Here is a 20,688-nt window from a genome sequence, read left to right as displayed (position 1 = left end):
AGGATGACAGAAGAAAAACATAATAGCACTCTTATCTATAAATGTAATACATATATATATTTCGTAATTTATAATGTTATATAGTAATTATTGTTTTTATCGCGCATGTAAAAACGAGAATCCGTACAGTATTACTTACCAATGACATACATAAAACCTCGAGCTTTCAATTATTTGTTTTCAATCACCTGAATAATTTGGTTATATAATTGTGTCAACCATAGATACTAATATACATAGATACAAATACACATACCTTTTGGTATTACAAATGCTTCGAAATATTCAATCGAGACAACGAAATCTTTGTCCTGATTGTGAAGTGCATTTCATTTGACGCTATCTCTGTTTCGAAATGTTTGATGGACCAATCAGGGCAAAGAATCTTGCGCTTCGAAGCGAAAATAGTGTCAAACGGAGTGCATCTCTGATTTGTCAATCAAACGGTTCGTAGCATTTGTAACGCCAATTACTGATTGGCTGACTGCCATTTGTGTCCGATTTAAAGGCCGGTATTCATAGTCAGTTCTTATATTTAAGACCGTCTTAAGCACAATCTTAAGATGTCCTAAACCAATCACAGAGCCGTATTAGCATCTTAAGACATTACTTAAGACGGTCTTGAAATAAGAACTGACTATGAATACCGGCCTAAGTGTCGATTACGCCGGTTTTTCTTTCCCATGTTACGCTAGTAGTGCGGATTGACCTGTACAGATTTGTATACTATTGTATACTACAGTAAGTGATGTGAATTGAATTGAAGTCACGTCGATTTGGATCGAGAATAATTCACGAGAATAATTGTAAGTCTCGTCTCTCACACACGGATTTGCACACGGTCTCTTTGATCTCGCTGGATCCGAGAATATGCAGAAAGTGGGCAAATTGAACTCGTCAATCGATATCATTCCGCTACAAGGATCGAGTGGTGATTACAGGTCGAGGCACATGGACAATAAGCACAGAATGGACCAGAGATGTTTCCGGGATCAAACGTTGATCGCACGCGTGCAAACGGTAACATGTCACACGAGATTATTAATTTCGATTGTTTCTTTGACGAAATTATGATATATCTGTCACGTACACAAAATGCGCGAATGTTATATCGATAGCTCTATGTTCTTCGAATATACGAACGCGATGATTATTTAGGAAAATTCAATTTTTATATCACTGCAACTATATCTAATTTGAAGCGTTTTGCAGTATATGCATGAAAATGAAAATAAGGTGTACATTGATGTCAATGAGATGGCAGATGCATTGCAGAGGCGATACAGAGACTATCGTAATAAAAAACGTGCTGCATTTCGTGGGATGGTACGTAAGGCTTACGATGAGCTTACAGAAATATTTGCAAAGAAGCCTCCGATACGCGAATCCCCTGCATATGACGACGACGATTTTGAGGATGTTGATGTCGAGGTATTTAAATATATTGCTTAAATGTTACATCTATACAAGTATAATATTTTTAACAAAACTATTCAATTTTAGTCAGAGATGCAACAGACTTCAATAAGTGACATGCTAATACATATGTATAAGAAACAGAATGGAAACTCGAGTGATAAAGAATTGATAGACATTAGTAGCGATGATGATATATCTAAAAATGAATCTAAAGCTGATAAAGAGACAAAGGCACTCGATGTATGTAATGTAGTAGATGAATCTTCGCACACACCTTCAATGATTACTCCAAAATCAGAAACAGCTACTGAAAAGCCAGAAACATCTACCTCAAATCCTGAACCATCTGTTTCAAAGCCAGAAATGCATGCCTCAAAACCAGAAACATTAGCTTCAAAATCAGAAATACCTGTGAAATCAAAAACAGTATGTGTATTTATATATGATTTCATGATTAAGAGGATGCCGGACCGTCCTGTTTTACCGGCCATAATAATTATATATTTGCTTAATATAAGGGTTTTGCGGTGTGTACGTGCAAAATAGGATACCTCTCCACTCGGAAATGCATGAAGGAATATAAGTGAACGTTTGAAAATGTATTTGAAAGCCTAGTAAGAAACATTTCGGTGTGCAAAATGTTGCATAGTAAAATCTTTTTTATAAAGCTTCTAAACTCACCTCTCGAAGTTCACTAATACTTTTTGATAAAATGCCGAGTGCGGAGTTCACTTGTTAGGCACGTGCAAGTTGCAGGTTTTTTATATTAAGTAAATGTTGACAGCAGAAGCCGATAACAAAACTGTAATTTTTTAATTTTTTTTCACTTTTCATATGAAATCATAAACCCCGCACTCCGTTATTATGTATACTTTAATTATGGAAAAGGATTTGTTGATATCTATAATCAACAAAAATATTTTGCAATCCTACTAATATTCGCATTCTGTCGGTATCCGGCATCCTCTTAAGATTTTAGATTGCTAACAATAAGTTATAAGCAATAATAGATTAAAAGATAAAATATATATTTATCCTATATTTATATCTATCTGTCGCTGTTACTTTTCAGCCTGTGAATGAGATAACAAAACAATATAATGAGATAACAAAAGTACTAGTAGAATCTACAAGAAAACGACAAAGAGACAAAGAAAATGATAATGGACAGTTCTCAGTTACGAAAAAGGCAAGAACTATACCTGTCACAGAACCAAAAATTACATTTTCTGATGTAGGAGGTAATGACAAAATTTTAAAAACTGTCTGCAAATTACTGGCCCACATGAAACATCCCGAAATCTTCAAACAGCTTGGTATATCTCCACTAAGGGGATTCTTACTTCATGGACCTCCTGGATGTGGGAAAACATTATTGGCATATGCAGTTGCGGGAGTAAGATAATATTTAATTCTAGAAAATTTCTAATATATGTTACAAATAGAATTATCTATTTAAGTTATTATAATGAATAAAACAATACATTCATAATATTCTGTAGATATTGTAAAAGTTTTAGAAGTTGTATTTTTGTTTCTCTATATCTGTTTCTCTTTCTCTCTCTTTCTCTTTTTCTCTTTCTCTTTTTCATATGCAGAAAAGTAGTTCTCTCTCATAATAATATTTTGTGTCCTTTTTATTAGGAATTAAATATACCTCTACTAAAAGTAGCAGGTCCAGAGCTTGTGGCTGGAGTATCTGGTGAGAGTGAAGCTCGTATTAGAGACTTATTTGAGCAAGCTTTAACTCTTGCACCATGTGTTGTTTTCTTGGATGAAATAGATGCTGTTGCACCACATAGAGCTACAGCTCAAAGAGAGATGGAAAGAAGAATTGTTGCACAATTATTGTCAAGCTTAGATGGTAAAATACTATTGATTCATATTGTCATTATATTTTCTATTTTCTATATCGGTCTTTATAAAGCACAATTACAACTTTTCCTTTCTTTCTATTAGAATTGAATCTAAAGGAAAATGGAGATAGAGTATTGGTAATTGGAGCGACAAATCGACCTGATTCATTAGATCCTGCTTTAAGAAGAGCAGGACGTTTTGATCGTGAAGTGTGCCTCGGAATACCAGACAGAGAGGCAAGAGCTAAGATCCTAGCAGTACATACTGAAAACGTTGTACTGGCTCCTAATATTAGTTTGTCGACAATAGCTTCCCTTACTCCAGGTTTTGTAGGTGCAGATTTGGTTGCCTTAATTAGAGAAGCTGCTATGGCTGCTGTAGATAGGTAAATCTTTAAAAATGATTTTAATCATGTGCATATATGTATAATATAAATACATATATAAAATTTTATAGAGTATTCGAGGATTTAAATAGATCAAAACAGACAGAAAAATTGCCAGAAATAACCGAAACTGATAAGCAATTTGAAAAGAAAACACAGGAAAACTTGGAAAATTTAGTTGATACTAATATTACAACAGAAGCTTCTACTGCAATAGAAGACACTTCTACGTACCTGAGAGACTCACCTAAAAATCCAAGCTCAGAAACTACCGAAATGGATGTAATACAAGAACATTCGTCGGATTTTTCAAGCTTACTGGCTTGGTTGCGTAGCGAACCTCCACTTTCCCCAGAGCGTTTGTCAACCTTATGCATTGAGCATGGTGATTTTGAAATTGCTTTACGCGTTGTTCAACCTTCAGCAAAAAGGGAAGGATTTGCAACAGTTCCCGATGTAACATGGGATGATGTTGGCTCACTGCAAGATATACGACAGGAATTACAAATGGCAATTCTTGTAAATATCAATATAAAATTTTATATTTGATATTTTATACCTTTAAAATTTTCATAGTTATTTATTTTAGTACCGTATTTTCGGCATATATTTAGATATAATTACTTATATTGCAGGCTCCTGTTAAGCATACTGAACACTTTAATGCATTAGGTTTATCTGCTGCTAGTGGAGTATTATTATGTGGTCCACCTGGTTGTGGAAAAACATTATTGGCCAAAGCCATTGCTAATGAAGCTGGAATTAATTTTATTTCCGTTAAAGGACCTGAACTTTTGAACATGGTAAGTTTATCATAGTAAGGAGAATGTAAGGGAGCTAATGATTTTGTTTTATATTTTTAGTATGTTGGCGAAAGTGAGAAAGCAGTTCGTCAATGTTTCTTAAGAGCAAAAAATTCGGTGCCGTGCGTCATATTTTTCGACGAAATAGATGCGTTATGTCCTAAGAGAACAGAAGGCGATAATTCCGCAACATCACGTGTCGTAAATCAAATGCTTACAGAAATGGACGGTGTGGAGAGTCGACAAGGAGTATTTCTGATGGCCGCTAGTAATCGTCCTGACATTATAGATTCAGCTGTTTTGCGACCAGGAAGATTAGACAAAATTTTATATGTTGGTCTTCCGACAGCATCAGATCGGGTTGATATTTTACGTGCAATAACAAAGGTATTTACATATATTTATATACTTTATATATGTATATATAAAACATACAAAGAAATATTTTACTGTATTAAATAATTTATATTTTCTCTCCTATGCAACCTATTGTAGAATGCAACAAGACCAAAGCTTGCTACTGATGTTGATTTAAATCAAGTGGGATATAATGATAAATGTGAAGGTTATACTGGTGCAGACTTAGCAGCTTTAATAAAGGAAGCTGGCATGGAAGCATTGAAGGAAATAATAGCTGGTTATGGACGATCAGAAATTTCTATGCAGCACATTTATCGGGCATTTGATAAAGTGCAACCATCTGTTCGCGACAAGGCGAGTATTTATTTGATTTATATGTTTCAACATATTTTAGATAATAACACAAATAACAAACGATATATATTTTACAGGATATTAAATATTATGAAAAATTTAGTAAGCTATATTCAGTTAGAAAGAACTCTGAAGTTACACTAATGGAAACGCCAATAGATGCACCAATTGTTGATGTAGTCATGGAACCAATGGAAACATGAGTTACAATTATTAAAAGTTTATGAAATTTGCTAAATAATTCTTCCATTATCAAACACTTTATATAATTTTTACACAAAACAGACAAAAAGTATTCCTTTAATGATGTAGTTTAGTTTCCACATATTGACAATTCGTAAATATACGTAGCTTTAATGTTTAATAATGTAATGATAATCAATGATATTTTAAAATGCACGATTAAGACAAAGAGTTGCATTATGTCGTTATTTTTTAGATACATGAGTATACAAAACATGTACATGTATGACTTTAATGTAACAAGAATCCTTAATAAAATTTTCATCAATAAAAATTTACATTCAATAATATACTCTTTATTACATGCGTAAATTTAATCACACACACATACATAAAAGCATATGTATTTTAAAGTAAAATCCATTTCATGTTATTTGTCTTTAATTTATTTGTATATTCTCTATTAAATATTCTTTAATAACCACAATACACAAATCATTCATACATTCTTAGTTTATTTAATCATATTTGATTCACAGCAATAGTCTATTCCACTAAAATAGAAAACAGATATCGAAAAATTATAAAAGATGTCAATACTATTGATATACTTTGCATAAATCACTTTAAATATTATTTAAACTAAAACTCACTAAACATATCCCAAAACCATATATATGTACGAGAGGATATTTTAAAGGCATAAACGATATGAATAGTCTATTATATACAAATTATTTGTTATTAATTTTCTGTGATAATTATTGCATACAGAATTGTGACAAATTTATATAATATGATTTATGCAATTATGTGCTGTATTATATAATTATATTTTACTCATGTCTTTTCCTGTTTACGGTTTTTTACAATCCAAGGATGCTTAAGAACACCATCCATATCTAATCTTTTTTCTGGCTCAATAACTATTAGCTGAAATATAATTGGTTTTGAATTAAGTTCTAAAATAATATATATATATACTATCAATATTTAAATTTTACTTATTAAACTTACCTTTGAAATTAAATCTCTTGCATCTTCGCTAACAAAGCTTGGAAATGTGTATCGCAATTTTTTTATGTTCACATAAGTTTCATCATTAGTTGTTGCATAGAAAGGAGGCTTACCAACCAAGCATTCATAACATAATACTCCAACACTCCAAAAGTCAACAGTGTGATTATGTGTTTTGCCAGATACCATTTCAGGTGGTAAATAATCTAAAGTGCCACATAAAGTGTCTCGTCGAGAGGAAGGAGCATGCACAGACCATCCAAAGTCGGCTACTTTTATTTCGCCATTTAATCCAAGGAGTAAATTTTCTGGTTTAATGTCACGGTGAATAACACTCTTACTATGACAATATTTTAACGCATCTGCTAATTGAGCTATATAATTCGCTGTTCTAAAAGTTTTTTTAAAGTTGATTAATTTTAATTGCTTATATAAAATAATTTTTCAATAAACACCTACCTTACTTCATCAAATCGTTTATTAGGTTGATTATTTAGTTCTTTATATAGCTCTCCTTTTGGAGCATATTCTAATATTAAATAAATTCGTTTATCATCATAGAAATATCCATACATCCTCAAAATATTTGGATGCCTGTGAAAAATAAGATCCATGTCGAATATTACTTTTATTTTATCTAACTCATTACATGTATGCATATATATATATCCTTCAATATAATAGATAATCGATAAAAAGTAATACCTTAAATGGGTTTGAATTTCTATCTCTCTTATTACTTGATGCGTAATATTCGCATCTGATATTTGGGATCTAAAAAGCACCTTCATGGCTATTATAAATCTTGTTCTTTTTTCTCTGGCTAAATATACATTACCAAATTTTCCCTTGCCTAAAGGTCGACCAATATCAAAATCTGTCAATACCCATCTCTTCTCTTTTTGATTTTCTGTATTTGTATTAGCTATATCTGAACTGGAAACTTTCTGAACATCATCACTTTTGTTATCCCTTATTTCTTTGCTATGTTCATTATTAGATTTTTGTTGGTCTTGGATAGAGTTGATTGATTTAGGTGCAATTGCTAATTTAGGTGGTGGCATTAATTCTACAGATTTTTTCACAATATTATTTTTTTCTAAGTCTGTAGTTTTTGTTGAGCTAATTTCACAGATCTTTTTCTTGTCATTATTTGCATTTTCCATATTTTTTAAAATATTATATGTTGGAGCTGCTTTGGAAATATGCAAACTTTTAAAACTGCTGCCTTTCAATACTTGTGTAGTTAACTGATGTGTCTTATTTTCTTTGTCCATTTCAAGTTTTCTGTCTATTTTTCACAGTCGATATTTTTTATCCCAGATCTATAATAAAAATAAGGCCATGAATATTTTGCAGTAATTTATACTTCAGAGAAAAATTATATTATAATTCGTGAAATATATATGTACATACCGTGCTGTATCATTTAACTTTTATCGTGTATTTAAGTTTTATAAACGTCAATGTAATATCATATACACACGAAGCTTATATTTATTTTTAATAATAAAATATTATATTTTTCATATAAATGATTGTCTAAGAATTCAATTTAAATAATTATCTAAGAATAAAAATATACGATGTTTAAAAAGTCTTCACTTTTAACGAAATGATTGTCAATGTTGGAAGTTGGAAGGTTCCTCAACCTCTCCTCAAACGGTTTTTCGAAATCAAACTGAAGATTGAACCGAATGCTCTTCGTTGATTGGCCAATGCGAATACGTCACATTTAACAACGAAAATATAGATAAGAGACTCCACTAATTTTATATCGAACGCAGATAAAATATTCTTGACTAAGGCCGGTATTCATAGTCAGTTCTTATTTCAAGACCGTCTTAAGTAATGTCTTAAGATGCTAATACGGCTCTGTGATTGGTTTAGGAAGCCCGTATCAGACTACGCATTGAAAATTGAGATTGAAGATTGAAGATTGAAATTTGACCAATCAGGACAAAGAAATTTTAGTTTCTTTTTTTCTGATTAGTCAAATTCCAATCTTTAATTTTCAATCTTCAAGTTTTAATGCGTAGTCTGATACGGGTTTTACTCCTACAGCCTTGTTACTGTCATTGTAGAATGCCCTTAAGGCTTAGGGCTTAAATCACCTATTGTAGATCCGGACTTAAAATTGTGCTTAAGACGGTCTTAAATATAAGAACTCGCTAGTGTGATTCGGGCTTCAGATGCATCACGCTCTATTATATTCGGCAAGGACTGCGTTCCGATATTCACTGCCAGTACTGAACATCTATAGTTTACATCACGTACACTATAGATTTTCAATACTGGCAGTGAATATCGGAACGCAGCCAAGATAGTAGTAACAACATGGCGCAGCCAATTAGATTCGCAATATCGTTTTTCTGTTTGTGGATACTAAAAATCATATTCTCATCAGTTATTTTCCAATCTTCCATGCGAAAAGAAAATTTACACATACACATTGTAACATAACTGATATCTCATGATACAGATAAGAAATTTTATAAAATTAATATAAACAGTTGTGAATCTTTTTTCTATAAATGTTTATTGTTTATATTTGAATTAACACAATGTTTTGCAAGATATAATAAATATATGTATAATAAGAAATTATCTATTTCACTTAATGTGTGTGTGTGTGTGTGTGTCTTAATATTTATTCAATACAATACAATCCATTACTCTGATTGTATGGGGGAAACAATCACATAATAGTCTTCAATTAATGTATTTTATATAACATACATAATACATATAATTTTTTTTAATGAAAAGAAGAGAGAATTTACTGCCACAATAAGCTGAAAAAAACAAAGTGTTAGAAAATATATTGTTCTTAAAAGTATAATTCTTTGAAAAGAAACAGTTCTGTAAAAAATTCTGTTTCCGAGTTACTTACTTCATAAGAGTTAATTCAGGCATGCCTGGGTCTGCACCTTTTCTGAATCCTAAAAATGAAATTTTTCTTAACTTTCAATATCTTGCTATATATATTTGAGATGTGTGTGATGTTATATAAAATTTAGAAACTAACCTAAAAAGAGGACGGCGGGAATAAAGCCCCACTGAAACACAAATTTGCTTACGTCCAAAACAATGGCTATTCTTTGTTTTGTGGTCGGATTTAAACTCATTTTGTCACTTTTTTGTCTTCTTAGTATTGCAATCGGTATTTCGTATATTCGTGCTAAATAATTGTCGTGAAATTTTTATCTTGCAGTAATTGATCAACGAGGTTAAGAGCGACTAAAGAAACCACGAGGACCTCTCGCGTCAAATCGTAAACTATAAGATCTGCATTTTTCATTCAAAAAATACATAAAGAGAATTGTATTATAATTATACTCATGATTAACGTTTTTCTCTTATGCAGGAAGACGGAATAAAATTTTAGGAGACAAAATATATAAAAATTTCATTATACATTGATATAAAATGTAAGATGATAAAATAATGTATTGTAGTATTGATAATACATAGTTAATATAAGGTATACCGAATTTTGTACAACTTATACTAATATTAATGATCTATTATAATAAGTTCGTCAATGCCCCAATCTTCATAACTGTTATCAGGCAGGTAGCGACGTATAATTATGGGAATTTTTCGTTGCTTTAATTCCTTCATTGCAATTTGCAGCGGATCAGTTTCCCCTTCTAATTCTACCATTACAGGAGCACACATTGCTATTTGTAACGCTCTTGTGCCTAAAACTCTTGCCCTTTCATATCTGTAAAATAAAAATTTAATATATCGCTAAAGTTATTTATATTTTCACTCTATGCAAATAATATATCATATATAATACACATACTTTGTCATATATCTTGTTGTTATCCTTTTTGACTTTTGAACACCAGCAGTAGCTTCATTAGCATTCAACAATTCGATATTTTCACCATCATCTTCTTGGGGCTCTAATTCGATGTTGTCCTCGTCGTCTACATCATCGAAATCATCTGCGACCCTACAAATAATAAGATTAACCGGAATAATATTAATTATATATATAAACTATACAGAGAAACTATTAATTCAATAATTTTCAACTACTTGTTTTTTAGTTCAACCTATTGTTTTTAGTTTACAACAAGAATAGCACATAAATTATAAAAAAAATTCGTCTGCATAATGAGTGATATTAATGAAATGCAAAATAACCTATAAAATGTATATTCCTATATACCAACATGCATATGCTTCTGTATGTATATACGTCAAAGAAACTGGCATTATACTTACTCGTCTCCATCAAAATCATCAGCCATTTTTTATTTAGCATATATACAAGCCACAGATACACTACTACCGCGTCGCTTGATATTGGATCATTCACGTTGGCAGAGAAATAAACGTGTATTTTCTATACAAAAATTCCGGTTTCATATTTATGAATATATATATACCTGATAAATCCTCCATTAGCATGCATTCATATAGCGTTTTCGAATGAACGGATTTTAATCCATCCCGAATCAATTAATCACTATTTTACTATGAATTCAAGTCTTTTATTGGCAAAAACAATGCAATGACGTCATTAATAAATCTTGGGTCAATCAAACCTGTTTCATTCGAAAACGCTAAGTGCCGGTCTACAATAGTGATTTAAGCTCTAAGCCTTAAGAAATTGACCAATCACAATCAAGTATGAGGAGAATACTCGACTGTGATTAGTCAATTTCTTAAGGCTTAGGGCTTAAATCTACTGTAGACCGGCACTTAGCGTTTTCGAATGAAACAGATTTGATCGACCCAAGATTTATTAATGACGTCATTGTATTGTTTTTGCCAATAAAAGACTTGAATTCATAGTAAAATAGTGATTAATTGATCCGGGATGGATTAAAATCCGTTCATTCGAAAACGCTATATAAATGCACGCTAATGGAGGATTTATACTGCGTCCGATTTCTGATGTACAATGTCCGATATCCAATAGGAGTTTGTTTTATATAAAACAAACTTTCTTATTGGATATCGGATATCTGACATCATACATCGGAAATCGGATGCAGTGTGAATTCTTCATTATAGACGCATGCGCATTACGCAAAAGGTGATTTAATACTTTGACAGTCAAATCACCTATTGTGGACCGGCACTAATAGTTTGACGCTACAAAAGCTTTGAATGATTTTAATTGGCTAAAGCCCGTATCAGAGATTACGTAAATTGAGATTGCAGATTGGAATTTGATCGGAACAAAGAAATTTTAGCTCCTTTTGTTCTGATTAGACAAATTTCAATTTTTTAATCTTTAATTTTCAATGCGTAGTCTGATACGGGGTTTTAAAAATTCTTTCATCCTGATTGGTCAATCAAACGCTTCGAAATTTTTGTCTCGTCCAATGGAGCGTAGCTATGCCGCCATTATGAATCCCTGCGGCGGCATTGAAAGCGTCTTGCCAAGTAGAGGTTATGGTTGATACGTGTATCGTAAAAGTCACAAGAATAAATGTTCATGTTGTCGTTAAATAGACATATACTCACTTTCCTTGAGTTATTTTTGTAAGGAAGTCACGGGGTGAGTATTTACTCATTTATGGATGATACAGTATTTAAGATAGAAGATTTGCTGTATTAGTATTAGTTGCCGTTACTATCGGGCAATAATATTTAATAATATCAAGAGAAGAAAGAAAAGAGAAGTCATATTATAAGTTAACACTTATAAACGTTATTCTCTTAAAGAAATCCTACAATCTTCAAGATGTCTGGAGGTATGCTTTATGGTGGAGATGAGATAGGAGCATTAGTCTTTGATTTGGGCCATCATTCCTTAAGAGTGGGCTATGCTCAGGAAGATACCCCAAAGGCAGAAATCCCAGCTGTTGTTGGTATTGGAGAAGATGCCAATGGTACAGTTACTAAGAACGAGCCTATGGATATCGATGATAAGAAGCCTGATAACAATATCACGCAAAGCGGAACCAAATATTACATCGATACCACAATTCTTCATGTTCCACGGAAAAATATGGAGATTGCGAATTATATGAAAGATGGTATGATTGAAGATTGGGATCATTTTGAAAAGGTAGGAAATGAGTAATACTTGATATAAAATTTAAGTGTTATATGCATTAAATTTTTCATATTGAAGATACTTAGCTGTATATATTTACCTCTCTTTTAGGTTTTAGATTATACATATTCAAAAATAATCCAATCTGATGCTGAATATCATCCTGTATTATTCTCTGAATCACCGTGGAATATGCGCAGCAAGAGGGAAAAGCTAACCGAATTAATGTTTGAAAAATACAATGTACCAGCTTATTTTCTTGTGAAGAATGCAGTTCTAGCTGCATTTGCAAATGGCAGAGCAACTGGTATTGTTGTTGATAGTGGTGCTACACATACTTCTGCAGTACCTGTGCAAGATGGATTTGTATTGACACAAGCTATTGTTAAATCTCCCCTTGGCGGAGATTATATAAGTATGCAATGCAGACAGTTCTTACAGGTATATGAATATGTGTATTTAAATACTTTCAAATCTTCTTCATTTTACTTATCTCAATTAAATGCAGGACAATGATATCGATTTATCTCCCCCTTATATGGTGGGTAGCAAAGAGGTAGTCAAGGATCATGATAAACCACGATGGGTTAAAAAGAAAGGTTTACCTGAAGTCACTAAGTCTTGGCATAATTACATGGTGAAGAAAGTAATTCAGGATTTTCAGGCCACAGTTCTCCAGATATCAGAAACGCCATATGATGAGAAAATTGTTTCTACAATTCCTGCAGTACAATATGAATTCCCTATTGGATATCATCAGGTATATATATATCTTAAATAATGTTTCTCCGACTTTATATAAAATTGTATCTGGTTAATAAAACAAGAGATGACCAAAATAAAAATTTTGAAGGACTTTGGAAGTGAAAGATTTCGAATACCAGAAGCGTTATTTGATCCTAGCATGGTACAGATGCGCGGAGGTATGGTTGGTAATACTATGTTGGGAGTAGGGCATATTGTCACGACCAGTGTTGGCATGTGCGACGTTGATGTACGACCTGCGCTTTATGGGAGTGTTGTGGTAACTGGTGGCAATTCGTTTATTCAGGTACAATTTTAATAAATAGGATATTAGTTATAAATAATTTTGTTGTTGCATATACCAATAGATCATTGTTTCATATAGGGTTTTCCGGAGCGCTTGAATAGAGATTTGTCCATGAGAATACCTTCTAGCATGCGTCTCAAATTGATTAGCGCGAACGGTTGCGCGGAAAGGAGATTTGGAGCTTGGATAGGTGGTTCAATTTTGGCATCGATCGGTACTTTCCAACAAATGTGGATCTCCAGTCAGGAATATGAAGAGAGCGGAAAGAGTCAAGTAGAAAGAAAATGTCCTTAAACCGTGATACTTCGTTGTATGTTTTCATCGAGTCATATTAGAGCGTCAGATTTGTACAGAGAAACATTGCACAGAGAGTGAGTACAATTTTCGGGACACAAAAACCTACATTCTATGATATTGTGTGTGCATTGTTTTATTATTCATAAAGAATATGAGATCATAAAACATCTTTTTACATAAAATTACTTTTTATAATGTTATATTATGGTAACAAATATACTTGTGATGTTATATCAAATTATAATGTCTACTATAGCATTTGCGCATGCAATACATATAGATAAGTATATTATAAATGATATTACACTTTATGTTCCAAATTATGCTATAAGCAAATGAAATAGAAAAATTATTATCTTTATTTATTACCGATATGCCCTATGGAAAAACGACGAAATTTTGTAAATTGTAATAAGATTTTTTATAAAACTTACCATAGCAAAGGCTCTGTCTAAACTTGTTATCTGTAATTCCATCAATTTCACCACATTTGCACAATGTCCTGTTAGTCTCACTGCCAGTAATGTTATACGCGTCACGTTTGGAATTGTGGATATTTGATCCCGCTATAACAAATGTTATTACAAGAAAGGAAGTAAAGAGCATATGTTCACCTGAAACGCGCAACTTTCCTTCTATAGTACATACATGTATTTTCCATTGAAATAATAAATAGGTATAAGATGGAAGTACAAAGGAAAAGGAATTTGTCTCTTTTCAAATACCTTAATTAGTAGTTGATCAAAGAAGCATCATTATTTATTAAACTGTATAAGTAAAAAGACATACTGAAGAAAAGTACAATTTGTCTTTGTGTGCCTACAATAATGATAGATGTTGATCTGGCAAATTAGCTATTATTAGGTTTGAAATATTAATGAACATAGGGTAGTTATAAAGCCTACATTTCATGTCTTGCACCTCTGTGTAGATCTTTAATACAGTCACCTACTAATTGGCTCAGTACTAACCAGTAATGTTTGCTAATTGCTTCAATAGAATGAACAATTAATTAAGAAAATTAAAAAAAGTATAGAATGCAAACTGCGAAAGGCCGATAATACTTTTTCAAACATCAAATAATTTATAATGTTCATTTGTAGATCTCTCTAATATTGTTTTTATCGGTATTAGCTAGCATAGATGTCTGATATATAAAGTTCGTGAATATTAGTTTCTTCCAAAATTTTATTTCTGATTATATATCCTTTTAAGTAAAATGGAGAGAAATGTCAATAATTTTGTATTTATTAATAGAAAAGTTTTAAAGTTTGTTGGCCTTTATCCAACGAGTATTGTAAGATATATCATGTGTTGCATGTGTATGTTTGCCATTGTTATACCACAAATAATGCAAATTTATCAAAATTGGAACGATTTGGCTATAGTACTGGAAACGAGGTATGATGTGTTCACGATTCCCCATTATTGACACAAACCAAATTCTACACACACATATGCTATATTGCAATTTGATTATGATTGATTATGATTGATTTGGTTTTAAGAGCAAGATTCAAATCATCTTATTTAATTCATATACATTTTTACAGTTCAGTATTGCTCACTATCTTACTTGCCATATTAAAATCGCTGGTTTGGGTAAGAAACAGAAAGAAAATGGATTTTTTTATAGAATATATGTTAACAGATTATTGGGAAATAATGACGGCACATGTTTCGAAACATGCAAATGTATATGCAATGTAAATAAAATTTTTTCCAAATTACATACATAACAGATGCACTTAAGTGTAGCGCAACACACGTATTATTTATGCGCGCGCGTGTACTAGTTATTCACTACTACTTATTATTCATAGATATGTGAAAAAAGGATCTTTATATACTAAAGGATATTTATTCTTAATTTGTAATTCTTTAGTATTTTTCTTCAGTCTACCTATAATTGAGATATTTGTTACTATGATCAAAAATACCAATGATAATAATAGTACAAAGCATTTTCCATTCATAGCTTTATATCCAGAAAATTATTATAATTTTCCAATGTATGAGGTAAGAGATATACCTTTTCCGGTTTATCGAACTATTGAGGATGTGTGATAATATCCTGTGTACATATCCTGTTTACATAGATTATTTATCTTTCGCAAATGGTAGCAACAAGCTTATGTGGCCTTGTTATTCTGGGAACTGATACTTTAATTGCAACAGCACTATTTCACACATGTGGACATTTTAAAGTACTTCATGAAAAGATAGAAAATATGGACACTGAAATTGATCTCGTTAGTATCTATTTCAAAAGCCTTCCATATCATTATAAATACGTTTGGAACAGCTAATATTATGTATTAATAGTTTTTTCTCTTATTTCCAGATGCAACATGTATACATTGAAGAAAGTATTGTGCAAAAAATTAAATTACAAATAATAGATCTTATTAAACATCATCATGTGGTCCTTTGGTATATAATAATTTTAAATTGTTATTTTGATATACAATATGATTATAAAGTAAAATATCATAATATTACATCTAGGTTTTGTGATTATATGGAAACAATTTTTAGTCCAATGTTATTTCTACAAACAGTAGCTAGCAGTCTCATAATCTGTCTAGTAGGTCTTCAAATTGCGACTGCAAGTATAACTACAAGTATAATTTCTAAATCGATTAAATATATCTCGTATTTAATCATGGCACTTTTTCAATTGCTGCTTTTTTGTATTCCTGGTGATGCTTTGATATATGAGGTGTGTGGATAGTGGACAGTGAAATAAAATTAGTATCTTATAAAGATAATATATATAGATATTTTTTTATCACAGAGTTCTATGATCAGTAGAACTATATATACAATTGCTTGGTATGAATTGCCGATTTCATTTAAAACTGAAATATGTTTACTTATGTTGCGTAGTCAAAAATCTAGTAAGATTACTGCAGGAAAATTTTATGTAATGCATTTGGAAAATTTTAATGCGGTAAGTAGAAATTATCTCATTATTATATTAGAAAATGTATGAGAATTATGTGATTTCTATATGTAAACAAAAAAATATTTTAATTTTTCTTCTGATTTATAGGTGTTGAGCACTGCTGTCTCATACTTTATGCTGCTTCGAAGTTTTAGCTCAGATGAAACTAATGTCAAACTATAATTGAATAAAATTGTGTGTAGATTATTGATTAAGATATTAAAATATTTAGAAAAGATAATAATAATAATTCAAAATTATATGTAGAAGTTCTGACAATATAGCACGTGACTAGTACAATACTGTACATTACATTATTGTACATTATTCTATCCTATTGGTATAAAATGCTGTGAGTATTTCTGTCACTCTTGATATTCTATACCACTTGTTATAAATATGCACCCCAACCAAAATACATTTGGCACAGATTATCTATATTTGTCGCTTCTAAAATCAAATGATTAGTTTGTCCTTCAACACTAAGATGTAATGCAATATTTTCTGCCTTCCTTCCAGGATAACGAATCAAGCCTTTTAATCGTTGTTCAATGTTCTTTATATGTTCTACAGCCTAAAATACATAAAAATAAATGTATTGTTCTTATTCCTTGCACAATTTGACATAAGAGAAGAGTATTTTTATACTTTTTCATTTGTTTTTTCAGCTGCATCACCAGGTTGATTCCTATTCCAACTGACAAGAGGATCATAGACGAAAGGTGTGAGTACACTCAGTAATGTGCTCGATTCTTGCCGAAGTACTCGCATGGTAATTTGGCAAGCGCGTCTGAATGGTCCTTCAATTTTAAGGGGACCCATAGCGTTTACCATATTATGTGTCAAGCGAAATGGTATACGTTCAGGCCAATCAAAAAGTTCGCCCTAAGAATATATATTATAATGTATTATTTGATAGGACGAAATGCAACAATAACATGTTGATACATATATGTAATAATAAAAATATAATATACAAGAGAGATTTATAAGTTGAACACGTTATGATTTGTTCTCCGAACTTTCATTAGTTATGAGAACTATTTACCCTGTTGAATAAGCAGTTAAAATCAACATGTACACAGTCTCCACATTTAGAATCAAATAATATATTCTCTCCGTGACGGTCTCCAAGTCCAAGTATGTAACCCACCATGGACATAACAGCGGTTGTTCTAATATATGCAGTACGAGCCTCATACCTTTTTTAAAAGTTAAATAATTAATATTTACACATGTAAAAAATTACGAGAGCAAAATGTATTAGGATAGTAATAGAATATATTTTACTGACATACCATCCATATGGATCAGGAAACATAATGCGAAACCAATCAGCAAACACAGGAGGATGCCGTGGCAATAGTTTGTCTAGAAACATTTGTTTCTTCTTTTCTAATGAATCCTTCAAAGCTAATAAAAAAATTTAAACACGAGATGAGATAATGTTTTTAAAATTAAATTTTAAATATTCTTAGTAATCAAATTATCATAACTTACAACATAACATTGTTTTAAGTTCTTTATTTGTACATCTTTCCCTATACAAATTCATAATAGTAGGTCGAAAACCAACCAAGTTTGGTACCCATTCTATTAAACCACATTCTTCGTTTAATGGCACCACACTCTGCAAATCGAGAATAATTAATGATTTATTCAAAATCGAATATGAATCGAATATGTATCAGGGACAGATCTTACATATGTTCGTATGTAGAGCCTCCTTTGTCGTGATTCTCGGTCATTTTGAAGATACTTATTTACGATATCATTGAATTCCATCAATCTGAAATCTTTGCGTAAATCGTCTTTTGGTTTGCACATGAACAGATATTCTTTACCATCCGATCCTCTCAATGCAATTCGTCGCGGTCGTTGAAGCGACGGCATTATTACCACGTTTTCTTCTATTTTCGTGATATGTACCCATCTCCTGCATATATGTTATAAAAGATAATGTGAAATATATCATATTACAATAAAAATAATATTTTGATAATAATTGCGATATGTACAATAGGAATGGATTATGATTTTCAATTGAAGTATTCTTAGATGGAAGATGTAGTTGCCTAAACTTTGTTGTTGGCATCATAATTGGACTGAAATCTTTACTTGCGAGTAATCTCGGCAAATTTTTTGACAAGTGATTCACTGTGGTATTTAACATCCCCTATTGTAAAAAAATAAGAAGTGTATTAGTAGATTATACACATTATTAATTCATGATATATCCTGTCATATATACTATTCCATTATAACTCTAATCTTGCACATATTACGATTGAATAACGAAACTTACGTCTGGTATTGTTTTATTAGATAATTCAATCAATCTTTCCCAAAGTCTGTGAAAGTCTTTGATAAGCTTAGACATCGCCGGTGTTTTCAATTGTGCATGATTTAAGATTTCCTGACATCGTTTCTGTCGCGCCGGGTATGAAGACTACAAAATTAACAAAAGAGCAGATTCTATATATTTCTATTTATCTTATAAAATAGTGTGTAATATTATTAATATTAATAAAATATACGTTAAAAACTGATGCCATCATCCATAAGCAATGCTGAGGATATGCAGAAATTAATTTCACCAAAATTGTGCAAAGAGTATTTTGCACTTGCAGACATGGATGACAAATTCGCGATACAAGCTGGCTGAATGCCGTCAGCCACATGAAAGTCGGTAATCTATGATGATAGACATCTGCAACATGAAAACTGATTATTATCATAAATCGATCTTTTATTATTAATTCATAAATAGATACCCATAATCTGAGTCATCTTTATTAGACGATCTTGACGGAGTCTAACAATATCTGCTGGGTCGGAAGTAATCGTAGCACGAGAAGCATGATCCAACCAGATGGTCAACATCTTAGGCATTGAATGGTGAATGTATTTGCAACCATATTGAAGCGATTTGCCATAAAAGTTCATCATATGCACTTGCAGATCTCTGTTAATAATAAGTATAATTTCAATCATAATTCTAATTTCAATATCATGACAAAATGAAGTTATATTGAAGCAAACTTACTGTCTGTTTCTATCTTTGTCTTCTTCAGACATTCTCTCAACGATAGTGTCATAATATTGAGCGCATAATACCCAACTTTTTTCCCATCCTCTCCATACTTCTATCGCTTCTTTGTAATTAATGATACAACCATCTGTATCAACATTGAGAGTTTCATCGTTATATTTCGCAAAAAGAAGTTTTGCCTGTGAAACACACAAATATAAATATAAAACAATTATAAATATTATATTTCTTGATAATTAATAATTTTGTGTTTTAGCATTACAAACCTTTGCATATTGTTTTCTTTCTTCATTACAATCTCCTGAAGATAATTGCTTGTAATATTGTGCTGGTTTGAAATAATTTAAAAAACTACGATTTAAAGTAATGAAAGCATTCTCTTGACAACCCTTTTGCCAATATAGTTGAGCTTGTTCTATATACAATGGTTGTGGTGGACATGTATCACTAGCTGATAAAATATGCATATATGCTTGTTGATGCAAGCCAGCCCTAATGTAAAAAAATTTAATTAACATAAAAATTATATTTAAAGCCAAAGAGTCATACATATATATATATACATACATAAAATACATACTTTCTAGCAATTTTGGCGCTTTTCAACCAAATTTTACCAATTTCTTGCTTAAGCATCGAATTCTCTGTATTGTGAATTTTGTGTTGTAATTGCACAGCTAAATCCAAAGTAGCTCTACGCATACTCAGGACAAATTCTAGACCACGAGATGCCCTCAATAATTGTCCGCGTTCTTCCCATTCTTCCAGCATTGCTGGAAGACCTTCTGCATTGTTTAGCATCATTGAAACTGCTTTGTCAAATTCATTCAATATATGTAATCTGGAAATGATATGACAAGAACATTATAATGCATATGTGTCTGCGTGTGTGTGTGTGTGTGAAAAAGAAAGAATATAGAAATAATTTTATATATATA

The 20,688-nt window shown here is 31.5% G+C and overlaps 7 protein-coding genes across 11 annotated transcripts in view; 3 read left to right on the top strand and 4 right to left on the bottom strand.

Annotated features, from left to right (window-relative positions):
* The first annotated feature begins 573 nt into the window (after positions 1 to 573).
* Positions 574 to 5,699, top strand: LOC115243346 (nuclear valosin-containing protein-like). The gene is made up of 11 exons (XM_029820258.1): positions 574 to 1,020; positions 1,213 to 1,431; positions 1,504 to 1,845; positions 2,492 to 2,815; positions 3,064 to 3,283; positions 3,379 to 3,661; positions 3,733 to 4,180; positions 4,297 to 4,464; positions 4,525 to 4,851; positions 4,960 to 5,178; positions 5,256 to 5,699. The coding sequence occupies exons 1-11, from the start codon at positions 871 to 873 to the stop codon at positions 5,379 to 5,381; spliced, it is 2,826 nt and encodes a 941-aa protein (XP_029676118.1). The 5' UTR covers positions 574 to 870; the 3' UTR covers positions 5,382 to 5,699.
* On the bottom strand, positions 5,696 to 8,057 carry LOC115243353 (aurora kinase C-like). Of its 2 annotated transcripts, XM_029820268.1 has the most exons (6): positions 7,795 to 8,057; positions 7,084 to 7,703; positions 6,838 to 6,972; positions 6,379 to 6,769; positions 6,202 to 6,294; positions 5,696 to 5,915 (listed from the first exon to the last, which is right to left on the bottom strand). In XM_029820268.1, exons 2-5 carry the CDS (start codon positions 7,653 to 7,655, stop codon positions 6,202 to 6,204), a joined length of 1,191 nt encoding a protein of 396 aa, XP_029676128.1. In that variant the 5' UTR covers positions 7,656 to 7,703; positions 7,795 to 8,057; the 3' UTR covers positions 5,696 to 5,915. The 2 variants fall into 2 exon arrangements, with proteins under 2 accessions (XP_029676128.1, XP_029676127.1); XM_029820267.1 differs by having other exon boundaries at positions 5,696 to 6,294.
* A 962-nt stretch (positions 8,058 to 9,019) lies between these two features.
* LOC115243630 (mitochondrial import receptor subunit TOM7 homolog) lies at positions 9,020 to 9,657 on the bottom strand. Its single transcript, XM_029820764.1, has 3 exons — positions 9,407 to 9,657; positions 9,272 to 9,320; positions 9,020 to 9,173 (listed from the first exon to the last, which is right to left on the bottom strand). The coding sequence occupies exons 1-3, from the start codon at positions 9,504 to 9,506 to the stop codon at positions 9,158 to 9,160; spliced, it is 165 nt and encodes a 54-aa protein (XP_029676624.1). The 5' UTR covers positions 9,507 to 9,657; the 3' UTR covers positions 9,020 to 9,157.
* Positions 9,658 to 9,803: 146 nt separating this feature from the next.
* Positions 9,804 to 10,738, bottom strand: LOC115243629 (DNA-directed RNA polymerases I, II, and III subunit RPABC2-like). The gene is made up of 3 exons (XM_029820763.1): positions 10,618 to 10,738; positions 10,190 to 10,342; positions 9,804 to 10,105 (listed from the first exon to the last, which is right to left on the bottom strand). Exons 1-3 carry the CDS (start codon positions 10,641 to 10,643, stop codon positions 9,895 to 9,897), a joined length of 390 nt encoding a protein of 129 aa, XP_029676623.1. The 5' UTR covers positions 10,644 to 10,738; the 3' UTR covers positions 9,804 to 9,894.
* A 1,003-nt stretch (positions 10,739 to 11,741) lies between these two features.
* On the top strand, positions 11,742 to 14,447 carry LOC115243416 (actin-like protein 6B). The gene is made up of 6 exons (XM_029820382.1): positions 11,742 to 11,902; positions 12,070 to 12,415; positions 12,515 to 12,844; positions 12,912 to 13,163; positions 13,257 to 13,454; positions 13,533 to 14,447. The coding sequence occupies exons 2-6, from the start codon at positions 12,089 to 12,091 to the stop codon at positions 13,746 to 13,748; spliced, it is 1,323 nt and encodes a 440-aa protein (XP_029676242.1). The 5' UTR covers positions 11,742 to 11,902; positions 12,070 to 12,088; the 3' UTR covers positions 13,749 to 14,447.
* Positions 14,448 to 15,483: 1,036 nt separating this feature from the next.
* Positions 15,484 to 17,677, top strand: LOC115243417 (odorant receptor 13a-like). Of its 2 annotated transcripts, XM_029820384.1 has the most exons (7): positions 15,484 to 15,770; positions 15,851 to 16,003; positions 16,096 to 16,184; positions 16,260 to 16,473; positions 16,549 to 16,704; positions 16,807 to 17,050; positions 17,367 to 17,677. In XM_029820384.1, exons 1-6 carry the CDS (start codon positions 15,678 to 15,680, stop codon positions 16,879 to 16,881), a joined length of 780 nt encoding a protein of 259 aa, XP_029676244.1. In that variant the 5' UTR covers positions 15,484 to 15,677; the 3' UTR covers positions 16,882 to 17,050; positions 17,367 to 17,677. The 2 variants fall into 2 exon arrangements, with proteins under 2 accessions (XP_029676244.1, XP_029676243.1); XM_029820383.1 differs by having other exon boundaries at positions 16,096 to 16,473.
* The window catches only part of LOC115243415 (serine/threonine-protein kinase ATR), an 11,684-nt gene continuing 8,045 nt past the window's right edge, over positions 17,050 to 20,688 (bottom strand). For 2 of the 3 annotated variants that reach the window (XM_029820379.1, XM_029820381.1), the window contains 13 exons: positions 20,331 to 20,591; positions 20,017 to 20,242; positions 19,745 to 19,929; positions 19,473 to 19,663; positions 19,236 to 19,408; positions 19,004 to 19,147; positions 18,717 to 18,874; positions 18,403 to 18,634; positions 18,199 to 18,328; positions 17,997 to 18,111; positions 17,747 to 17,900; positions 17,347 to 17,583; positions 17,090 to 17,272 (listed from right to left, as the gene is read on the bottom strand). In XM_029820379.1, the coding sequence (XP_029676239.1) occupies positions 17,090 to 17,272; positions 17,347 to 17,583; positions 17,747 to 17,900; positions 17,997 to 18,111; positions 18,199 to 18,328; positions 18,403 to 18,634; positions 18,717 to 18,874; positions 19,004 to 19,147; positions 19,236 to 19,408; positions 19,473 to 19,663; positions 19,745 to 19,929; positions 20,017 to 20,242; positions 20,331 to 20,591 (2,389 nt within the window). Of the gene's footprint in view, positions 17,273 to 17,346; positions 17,584 to 17,746; positions 17,901 to 17,996; positions 18,112 to 18,198; positions 18,329 to 18,402; positions 18,635 to 18,716; positions 18,875 to 19,003; positions 19,148 to 19,235; positions 19,409 to 19,472; positions 19,664 to 19,744; positions 19,930 to 20,016; positions 20,243 to 20,330; positions 20,592 to 20,688 lie in introns of all 3 variants that reach the window. The other variant, XM_029820378.1, reaches the window with a different exon arrangement.

This window comes from Formica exsecta, unplaced genomic scaffold (assembly GCF_003651465.1).
Source record: "Formica exsecta isolate Colony F162 unplaced genomic scaffold, ASM365146v1 scaffold72, whole genome shotgun sequence".
Classification (NCBI taxonomy): domain Eukaryota; kingdom Metazoa; phylum Arthropoda; class Insecta; order Hymenoptera; family Formicidae; genus Formica; species Formica exsecta.
Note: the sequence above shows the minus strand (reverse complement) of the source record. Positions and strands in the feature narration are given on the sequence as shown.

What these genes read in the sequence shown, in the direction of transcription:
- LOC115243346 (XM_029820258.1), top strand. Translation starts at nt 871, where the DNA reads ATGCAGAAAGTGGGCAAATTGAACTCGTCAATCGATATCATTCCGCTA. An exon ending in ATTATTGTCAAGCTTAGATG is followed by an intron (nt 3,284 to 3,378) that starts GTAAAATACTAT and finishes TCTTTCTATTAG; the next exon opens with AATTGAATCTAAAGGAAAAT. An exon ending in TTTTACGTGCAATAACAAAG is followed by an intron (nt 4,852 to 4,959) that starts GTATTTACATAT and finishes AACCTATTGTAG; the next exon opens with AATGCAACAAGACCAAAGCT.
- LOC115243353 (XM_029820267.1), bottom strand. Translation starts at nt 7,655, where the DNA reads ATGGACAAAGAAAATAAGACACATCAGTTAACTACACAAGTATTGAAA. An exon ending in AAACGATTTGATGAAGTAAG is followed by an intron (nt 6,770 to 6,837) that starts GTAGGTGTTTAT and finishes AAAAACTTTTAG; the next exon opens with AACAGCGAATTATATAGCTC. An exon ending in CAAGAGATTTAATTTCAAAG is followed by an intron (nt 6,295 to 6,378) that starts GTAAGTTTAATA and finishes ATTATATTTCAG; the next exon opens with CTAATAGTTATTGAGCCAGA.
- LOC115243630 (XM_029820764.1), bottom strand. Translation starts at nt 9,506, where the DNA reads ATGAGTTTAAATCCGACCACAAAACAAAGAATAGCCATTGTTTTGGAC. An exon ending in TCCCGCCGTCCTCTTTTTAG is followed by an intron (nt 9,321 to 9,406) that starts GTTAGTTTCTAA and finishes TTTCATTTTTAG; the next exon opens with GATTCAGAAAAGGTGCAGAC.
- LOC115243629 (XM_029820763.1), bottom strand. Translation starts at nt 10,643, where the DNA reads ATGGCTGATGATTTTGATGGAGACGA. An exon ending in GATGATTTTGATGGAGACGA is followed by an intron (nt 10,343 to 10,617) that starts GTAAGTATAATG and finishes TATTATTTGTAG; the next exon opens with GGTCGCAGATGATTTCGATG. An exon ending in ACAACAAGATATATGACAAA is followed by an intron (nt 10,106 to 10,189) that starts GTATGTGTATTA and finishes TTTATTTTACAG; the next exon opens with ATATGAAAGGGCAAGAGTTT.
- LOC115243416 (XM_029820382.1), top strand. Translation starts at nt 12,089, where the DNA reads ATGTCTGGAGGTATGCTTTATGGTGGAGATGAGATAGGAGCATTAGTC. An exon ending in ATTGGGATCATTTTGAAAAG is followed by an intron (nt 12,416 to 12,514) that starts GTAGGAAATGAG and finishes CCTCTCTTTTAG; the next exon opens with GTTTTAGATTATACATATTC. An exon ending in AATGCAGACAGTTCTTACAG is followed by an intron (nt 12,845 to 12,911) that starts GTATATGAATAT and finishes AATTAAATGCAG; the next exon opens with GACAATGATATCGATTTATC.
- LOC115243417 (XM_029820383.1), top strand. Translation starts at nt 15,678, where the DNA reads ATGATCAAAAATACCAATGATAATAATAGTACAAAGCATTTTCCATTC. An exon ending in ATAATTTTCCAATGTATGAG is followed by an intron (nt 15,771 to 15,850) that starts GTAAGAGATATA and finishes CTGTTTACATAG; the next exon opens with ATTATTTATCTTTCGCAAAT. An exon ending in TGGACACTGAAATTGATCTC is followed by an intron (nt 16,004 to 16,095) that starts GTTAGTATCTAT and finishes TCTTATTTCCAG; the next exon opens with ATGCAACATGTATACATTGA.